General features: G+C 36.1%; 2 protein-coding genes across 2 annotated transcripts in view; both read left to right on the top strand.

The window, feature by feature from the left end:
* The window catches only part of LOC118736751 (protein Skeletor, isoforms B/C), a gene marked incomplete in the record, with an annotated part of 84235 nt that overhangs the window by 73133 nt on the left and 1434 nt on the right, over positions 1 to 9668 (top strand).
* Positions 3480 to 5814, top strand: LOC118736752 (28S rRNA (cytosine-C(5))-methyltransferase). Its single transcript, XM_036466768.1, has 6 exons — positions 3480 to 3681; positions 3743 to 4001; positions 4561 to 4829; positions 4890 to 5118; positions 5180 to 5406; positions 5462 to 5814. Exons 1-6 carry the CDS (start codon positions 3553 to 3555, stop codon positions 5666 to 5668), a joined length of 1320 nt encoding a protein of 439 aa, XP_036322661.1. The 5' UTR covers positions 3480 to 3552; the 3' UTR covers positions 5669 to 5814.

Below are 9668 nucleotides of genomic sequence, written 5' to 3' on the forward strand. Positions count from 1 at the left end.
TGGCTACCCTGGTTGACTCTCTGTTTGTTTTCACCACACATTTTTGGAGATTTTTTTTTTACTCTCCTATTGAATACCAGTGTTGCCAGGTCCCCGGCATGAGAAAACGTCCCTCTTGGTCTGAAAAAACGTCATTTTCTATCCCAAAATGTCTTTTCAATGTATGCACACAGAATTGTTCTTATTAAACTTTTATTGTATACAAACCTTACCAGCAATTGGAAGAGAATTTTATGGCCTATCGCCCGGATGTCACTGTTGGAAGTTATAAAAGCGATAGTAACTCATTTCACAAAGACAAAAAACATTTCTGTCGTTTTTCTATCTTCTTAAGAGGTGCTCGGACTCTTTGAAGTTTTAAAAATTAACAAGGCAAATATTGAAAGTTCAATCAAGTAAAATTATATTTTTGTATTCAAAATTTTTTTATAATATCGAATAGCAAATAATAAAATTACGTTTAAATTTTAAACAGTGCGTTATTCGATTTATTATATTAATGCCTTTTTACCATACATTTTTGGAACTGATTTTTAAAATGTTTAGTTGAAATTTCATAAAATATAAGTGCGTTTGAGCTAGCAATCTAACCCGAAAGCAGGATGAAAAATGCGTAAGCAACTCTGCGGCTGTGGTTGCAAGCTCAGAGGTACCCAAAAAATCATATTAACCCTGGGATTCAGTAATTCAGTCTCATCTCAAGTCACTAAATTTGAGATTAGCAATTAGTGACTAGTTTTGTGACTTGCGATGATTTGGGTATTCATAAGGAGAGAGTCACAAAAAGTTCACCAAAAATGTGTGGTTAAAGCAAACACAGACAATCAACTGAGTCCGGGTTCAAGTCCTCCTCGGCCGTAGAGGATTTTTTATTTTATTTTTAGTTTTAGTTTTTTTTAGTTGTGAGCAAAATTTTGTGAGATTTCATGTGAGGTCTATTTTGTGAGGTTATTCTTGCCCACACCTTATAAGAAAAAAGCTCAACCAAATCACCACACGAGGTGAAAAGCATTTTGCTGTCTAACAGCTGTTTCGTAAATAAAATAAATACAAAAGATGGATGCTGAACAACAGGAAAAGTAAATATTTTTGTAATTTATTTATTTTTTTGATAATTACTGACATTATTTATTTCCTAGGCGAATTCAAAAAGGAATAAAGCAGGAGTAGCTCCAGTCCTTCACACAGTTTGCAATCCACAACTTAGTGCAAAAGTTTGTATGGAAATTAAATCTTATGCCTGCTCTAACTCTTCCGAAACTGCCGAAAAAAACAAGCAATAACTATGCCATTACTGAATATACTTTTAGTTAAAAAAAAATAACACAGACACTGATAGCGAACGAAAATTAACAAAACATTTGCTCATTAAAAATCGGCTGTTTTTCCTCTTGTGAAGGTCCCATTCGTACATCATAAATTTTCTCACAATCATGAGCGTATGAGCTTTCGAATTTACGCCAGCATAGGGATAACCTCACAATAGTCAGAAACCTCACAATAGTGAGTGGTGATTTTTGTGAGGGCAACAGAATAGTGCTATTCGTCTCTTGGATCGCAGCTATTCCATGTCTTCCCATGAAGACAGTTATCTCCTCGATCTTGCTCTGGAGTCCGTTACAGTTAAATTGTAGCACCTTTGTGTGCCTTGGGAGACCAATAGGGATGTGTGGAGCTAAGGAGTTGTGTTGCCTGCCGGCTCCCTGCTGTGTGTGCTGCAAAAGGGGGTGCTGCCTTGTGGTGGTGGTTGGCGGTGTCGCGGGGGAGGTATGCGACTGGGCAGCACAGCAGGGGTCCACATAGTAACTCGTCCAATCTAAAGTGGCACCAGCCAAGGCAGGAGTTGCACTTGACTGATGTCACGTTACGGTATATTCTGGACTGACAAACCGAGCAGATTGTCGGAGGGACTAGGAGTTGCCGGCGGCGGTGTGTGGGTGCTATTGTGTTTGTCTGTGTGTCTATTGTTGTGTTGTGTCGTGTCATTCCCACGACAGCCGGTTCTACGTAACGGAATGACTCGGGTTTTACCCGACCAAGGGCTGTTGTTTCGGCGATCTAGCCCCGTTTAGGTCGTAGAGTAGAAACATTTTTTATTTTGACGGAAAAAACAAATTTGGCCTGAAAAGCTTGAACCTTCTCTTTTGGCCCCATTTTACAAATGAAAAAGTATGCTGCCAAATGCCCAGTTAACAAAACTCAATTTCGCTTGCGAGATAAAAAAGCAGAACGTAAGCGAGATTTGCAAGCATGCAAAGATGGCGTATGTCCTTAAGCCTTGCGCACATGGTGAAAGAAATACAGAAGGTGGCGCTGATTGTGATACCGCTAACGCTCTCTTGAAAATTTTGATAGAAATATGTCGTCATTTGAGATTTTGTGTATTGCCTGTGTAATATACATATACATTTGGGGCCGGTTAATCAATGTCTGATTAACACTAATCTGCGGTTTAACATCTTTATCGACGTGTTCGACTCCATGCATACAACAGGTAACGTCGATAACTATGTTTAACCGCAGATTAGAGCGAATTTCACATCAATCATCTTGTATTATCAGCATTGCCAGGTTGAAGTTTTTAACGTCATTTGGACGTTTTTTGTATTCTGTTGACGTTTTTGTGTAAAAAATTACGTTTTTTAACTTCTCAGTAATTTTTCTTTGTTACTAACGGCCGGTTGCTCAAAGCCTGGTTGCCACTAATCCCCGGTTAAACATCGTTATCGACGTTACCGACACCATGTTATATACATGGATACGAAAACGTCGATGTCAACCGATGATTAGTGTCAACCAGGTTTTGAGCAACCGGCCCTAAATCTTGTAAGTAGAACTGATTTTGAATTATTTTCTTAATAAATCTTTACAATCGACGTTTTTGACACCATGCTTATAACACGTGATCGATAAAGCAGTCGTTGTATTTAACCGGAGCTTCTACCTCTGATTTGTGCAAATCAGACATTGAACAACCGGCCCTAAATATAAAAAGTCCGTGCACTGGTTGCTATGTTGACTGATGAAAACGTGCGGATATATGGTCAAACAGGGAAATTTGAGCAAAATTGTCGATTTTGATCGACAGTGAGTACAACGCTTGAGAAATACAAAAAAGTCACTAGGGACGTGAGTGGCAAAAATACATCGATGTTTTTCTTTGATTCGATTCATCGAAATGTACATTGATATTTTTCGATGCATCGAAGGGCATACATCGATGCATCGATTTGCATAGGATTTTTCAGATAATGTTTCACAACAAAATATATTATTAGCAAAATTGTAGAAAATCTGAAATAAATCACTGCAACTGAGCTAATTATGTTTCTAATGGAACTTCTTGCAGCCATTTAAATTTTGGCTAAAGTCGCTTCTTTTTTTTTGATCAATTGAAAACCTGGAATGATGGATCAATGTACCGTAGATGTCAGTTTTCAAAAAACATCGATACATCGATGCATCGATACATCGACTATTTATACATTGAGTGGAAAATTTTCGATGCATCGATGTTTTTCCGACATTCTTAAAAGTCACGTGTGAAGCAAAATGGAAGTTAATAAGTTTAATCATTCGGTGAAAGTGCCTACACAATACAAAAGAACTGCAGCAGTTTTAAAATCTGCGTTGGATCGTAAAAAATCACTGAAGTCACTAATTTTTGAAGAGAAACATGTGGTAAATTGAAAAATGTGCATCTAATGTTTTTTTAGTGATACAAATTAATTTCTTTTGATAGCGCATGCGAGGCATGCAAGCGGTGTTAAAGCAATATATTGACAACCGAGTGGCCATTGACAACGCCATTGAACAGACAAGGCTTTTAGAAGACAACCCACGTTTATGTCCTTTCCTCTGCAAGATTCTCGTAACAGAACTAATTTTCGGACGGAAAACGTTAAACGGTGAAAGTAAACCCGTACATACTGTTCGCAATTATCGGGAAAAACTTTTTGAAATATTGGGTGCTTCTGTTAATGAATCAAGGGAAACTAAAGGCAAGGCTGTAAAGAATTCTACAGAAGGGATAAATAACACAGAATGAATAAAAGCAAACTGAATGTGACTAAAGTTTTATCGGTAGACACTGAGCGAAAGTTGCAAAACGAAGACAAAAGACGTGCTTCTCCTGAGGTGGTGGATGGTCACACTAAAGCAGTTGGCTTGCCATTGCTGAAAGACAGTAGCACAATAACATTTTTGTGGTTGATGGTCTTCAGTATTTTGATGTTTACGTTTCCTTTCGTAGCATTCTATGGTGTCCGCTCATGGCTGCGTGAATCATTTGAAATCTCCGATTTTTATATAAATTGCTGGGCTGTGCTCTCTTCAGTACTTGTTGTAAATGCTATTATTTGTTTATACGTTTTCAAAGCAATACTTGAGGAGAACACAAGCGATTCAATTCCGGAAAGTGAAATTAAGAAGCGGGATTAACTGCATTACTATTAGCATGCATAGTGCATTCAATTTGTTTCATTTCAACATATTGACGAATAAAAATGACTTGAAAAGATATTATATTAATATGTATTATTTTTGGCCTAAATTCCTTAGTTTTGAAGCCTCGCTATGTACGTGTTAATACAAATTTGGTCAGCTTGGCTGAAGTCTTTGAAATGTTGGCGAATGAGCAATGGCGTCGAAAAGAAAAGTCCGACTTTGAATCTTATAATGATTTCTTAGCCGCTATCGCTTCACTTGGGGAGGATGAATACATAGAGGATATACATTTAGACGACCTTTTGATATTCCACTCTAAACAGAAGCATTACTGGGCGTGCCATCAGTTTGTCAAAGATAAAAAATTAATGCTTCAGGATAAAGTAAGCCATCAAAGAGTCGTTGCTTTTTATAAATTTCTAGATAAAACATTTGACTTTCAGGGTACTTGCCTGGTAGCGGAGCTCCTGCGCCCACCACCCGGTTCCATTGTACTTGACTTGTGTGCAGCACCGGGAATGAAAACAATACATGTTAGTAATGTTATGAAAAACAAAGGGACTATTTACGCTATTGAGCAGAGCTCAGATCGCTACCGACTACTATGTAACATGACTCAATCTGCCGGCTGTGAAATAGTCAACTGCATTCATGCGGACGCATTAGCTATTGGTAAAGTTAAATATATTTATGTACTTAGGTGTCTGGTAAATATTAAGATTTTAAACTCCAGATAGCACCCAATGCCCAGGCGTTGAGTACATACTCGTGGATCCATCATGCTCCGGTTCTGGTATGCAAAACCGGATGTCGTTAGATCCAGATGAAAAAGATCCTAGACGCTTGAAACAGCTAGCTGGTTTACAAATCAAAATGCTATCGCATGCCTTAAGTGCATTTCCAAATGTGAAACGCATTGCATACTCTACATGTTCTCTATTTGAAGAAGAGAATGAACAAGTTAAGTGGAATTGAACACAGCTTTTGAACACTAATATTTACGATTTTTACTTAGGTGGTTCAGCGTTGCCTTCAATTAAATCCACAATTCAAGTTGCTAAGTGGTAAGAAAGCCTTGCGCAATAAATGGAATCATGTCGGTAATGCTTCCTATAAGAAGATTGGTAAAAATTGTCTTTACACCAGGCCAGACCAGGACCACGCTGACGGAATATTCATAGCAATATTTGAAAAACAACGCATAGACGATGATACAGAGTAATATCTTCAAATGAATTCATGCAATTAAAATATTATTTTTCTAAAATGTGAATGGAAATGTATACATATGTATATATGAATGTATGTAAGGGGGGATCCATCTAGACCTTTGTTGTTTTAATTTTAAATAAAACACTTAAAACTGGATGTCAGAATCTTTATTTTTACCCAAAAGAACAATCTCTGACATTAATATTAAGTTAGAAGACAAAAAATCGACTGTATTTTGAAGCCACTTGAATCTCACCATATTTTACTCAAATTTAATTCGAAATTTCGATGACAATTATTGAATATTTCTAACTTTAGTACCAAGTTCGAAATGTGGGTTTATATGGTTTTCGTTATATAATAATCTAAACTTTTATAAAAGAATATCATACTAAATAAACAAAACTGGCCAAAATGTCGTTGGCTTAGTGTCCGGACCTGTTTTTTTCGTGGCGCCCTGAATACAGTCAAACTTCCATATATTTCGAAACCCTGCATCTGTGGACCGATTTAGATTATATTGATAATATATAAGCGACAAATTATCGAAAACAATTTTCTTTTTCAAATAGGTTACAAATACTAGTTACAACTTCCTACAAAATCAGTCTTTTGGCCCTATTCATAAAAAATAAAGTAGGTTTAAAGAGCTTTATAAATTGACGTTTTCATACATTTTTCAATTTATAAACGTTTTATAAGGCTACTTAATTTTTATGAATAAGGCCATTTGAATATATACCGTTACGAAAAAGAGCAAAATGAATTTTATCGTTGCTTTGTTTTACAATTTCTCGTTCCTACAATTTTATCGTAAGCGACACTGTATGTACACAACTTTATTGTAAATAGCAGTTTGAACCATGATACAAAGCAATATAATAGGATAATTTAATCTCAACCGCGCAAACATATTCCCCAGCAAACATTAGGGAGACATAAATGAGTATTTAAGGAGTCCTATTTCGGAGCCATTACGATCATAATGAGCTCATTTAAGAGTCCGATATGAGGGTATTTCCCTTCCTCCGAAGGTCGACTTATTTATATATTTAAACGCCAATCGGCTTTATACATAATTAAATAATTGACTAAACAAGTAATAACAAACGTGTGTGGTTGTGGTCGCTTTAACAGAAAAAATCAAAACGATATGAAATGATATTGCAATGTAACATATAACATATAATTCAGTGAATTGACTTTAATTTATATTTTAAGCTAGAGCGAGACCCTCAAAAGAAATTTACATTCGGTGCATGTTGGTTGACAAGGTTCGCTATCCTGTTGTATGGACCAAAGGCGACGTAGTTCCTATTTGCCTGCACGACATCTAGTAGCCTTCTAGTTCGGAGATCAGCTCTAGAGGGTAATAAATCTGAACTGCTCCAGTATTTCTGGTGAGTCAGTCAGCGCATTGACGACTTTGTAAAAGAACGATAGATCCGTCATTTGCCTTCTGCTACATACAGTTTTAATGCTGTTCCTGAGATATACATCATTGACGTCCATTATGCTTTCGACGCGCGAGTGATACAGCAAAAACTTGCAGAACTTTCGTTGAAACTTTTCAACGTTGTTGGCTTGTTTTTTCGGTTTATTGGGCCCAGGCAATGGAACCATATTCTAGTATTGGTTGGACGAAGGTCGAGAAGAGTCTGACGAGGGTTTTTACATCATCGAATTCCTTGCCAAATGATATGTGGTTGATGTGATCAGAAAAAGACAGTTTATCGTCAATCATCACCCCCAAGTCCATTATGGTACTGACTATCTGTACACGTTGGCCGCACAGATAATAGTTGGCGAGCATTCGATTATGACGTCGGGAGAGTCCCATTACCGCACACTTTTTTATATTCAGTTGCAGTTTATTCATCGCACTCCACTCTTCTAGTTCCGAGATATCCTCCTGAAGAGCCTCCATGCCGTGATTGTTACCTATTGCTCTGAATAGTTTCATATCATCGGCATATAACAAGTACTCGGATTTAAGTTTAACACCTATGTCATTTATAAATATGCTGAACAGAACTGGTCCCAGATGAGATCCTTGTGGTACACAATTGCCATTATGCAATTACAGCTGCAATCACTAAGTGCAGCGTGGTTCGTGTAGTGGTGTCTTTTTGGAAACTCTTGCTTTGCCAACGGGTTATAAGATTTAAAAACAAATCAGAAAGATGAAAAACCGATACCTAGCGTTGCTTATATTTCTATTGTATGCTCTAGTATAGAAAAAATTGCTACTGAATTCGAAATTGCCATCTTAACTCCATCCATATGGATTCACACTTTTGAAATTATTTCATTTTACCGTTTATCTTTCGAATTGTTTATAAGATTTTGGTTTGTCACTTTTACTTATTTATAACCACAATGTTCATAACTTTTGCACTTCAGCCTTCTTTTTATAAAATGGCAGTCTTTGATTTTAATCTCTAGATTAAAGGTTTTTGTTCAGCAATTTTTTCCCCAATAACTAGGTTTAAAACACTCCACGAGTCGAGAAATATAACTGATTTCGAAATTCGCCAAAGCATTCATAATATAAAGATTTTGACACTGGTCAAGGATTAAAAATTAAATTTTTTCTTTCTTTAAAAAACGTCAAAAACACTAAATAGTGGCGGCCGCTGTGGTGTTGTGGTAAGCAGTGCGCGCTTCCACTCCGCAGGGCCTGGGTTCAAGCAACATCCATCGCAAAAAAATGTAGAAAAAGGTTTTTTCTTAACAACGGTCGCCCCTCGGCAGGCAATGGCAAACCTCCGAGTGTAATTCTGCCATGAAAAATAAAAATATCTTAAGTGCCATCTTACCTTTAGAAAGCTCGTATTCAATAACGTTTTTGTCCATTTAAAACAAAATAAATTTTTACACTGCTTAAGGGAGAGTTAAAAAAAACTCGCCTTTATTGTCGCTTACGATAAAATCGGTCGATATATTACTTACATAAAAAGTAATATCTAACTCCAAAAAAAAAATATGCCGGTGGGTGGCGCAGGAGTCGGGCTATTTGGAAAACCCGTATATATGGTCCGATTGGTTGTGGCTATTTTTCCATTGTTTGTTTAATGTTTACCATATAAGTCCAAATTTTTTTACAACAAAGTTTTTATTAGGATTTTCTAGAAAAGCTTTAGTATGCCCATTAAATTATAGCTTAAGGAAGTGCAAGTCTTAAGTAGCTAAGAATTCGCGTTGAAATTAAATAATTTTGATAATTTTTTTTTGGGTGTTATTATTTTCTTCCATAAAAAAAATTGTATAATGGGCTATAAAATTGCATACCTTTTCTAGAAAATCCTAATGAAAAGTTTGTTGTTGTTGTAAAATTTTTCTAGTAAGTTTGAAATTTGGGACTTATCTGGTTTTTGTCAGATAATGAGCTGTATTTTTATTTAAAAAATAAACATTAAACAAAGAGCTTTTGGACGCAGGCGGAATGGTTGGGCGCACTGCTAACCACTACACCACAGTGGCCGCCAATATAATAATAACATACATCTTTTTGCCTTTTTAAACAACGTAAGCTAGTCTGACAAATACAAAACAGTAAAGGAATATTTTATGATTGGACCACACCTTCAACAAACGTGGAATATATACGGCCTCATCGCGAATTCCATGTGAACAAACATTCCCAAAAACGATTTGTTCACATGAAGTTGACGATACGGCTGATAAATAGTATTTACATACACATGCATGTGTACATAGTAGATATTAGGATTACAGTTATACCAACTGCGATTTTAGACAACAAACCGTAACCTTACCAAATTAGTGAAATTATAGAACCAATATTTAAAGCTTATTTTTTAAATTAGTTAACTACGGTATGAAATGATTCAACACAAAATCAAGGATTCTTATTTATTTTTAAATGTTTATTTGATTATTTTGTTTTTGTAACTCTTCAATATTTAAAAGTTCACCATAAGTATATTTCACATATGCTGGTATGTAAAATAAAAATTGTACTTAAAGCTACAACGTAATCCAACATC

Source organism: Rhagoletis pomonella, unplaced genomic scaffold (genome assembly GCF_013731165.1).
Source record: "Rhagoletis pomonella isolate Grant_MI unplaced genomic scaffold, Rhpom_1.0 Rhpom_scaffold_00004, whole genome shotgun sequence".
NCBI classification, from domain to species: domain Eukaryota; kingdom Metazoa; phylum Arthropoda; class Insecta; order Diptera; family Tephritidae; genus Rhagoletis; species Rhagoletis pomonella.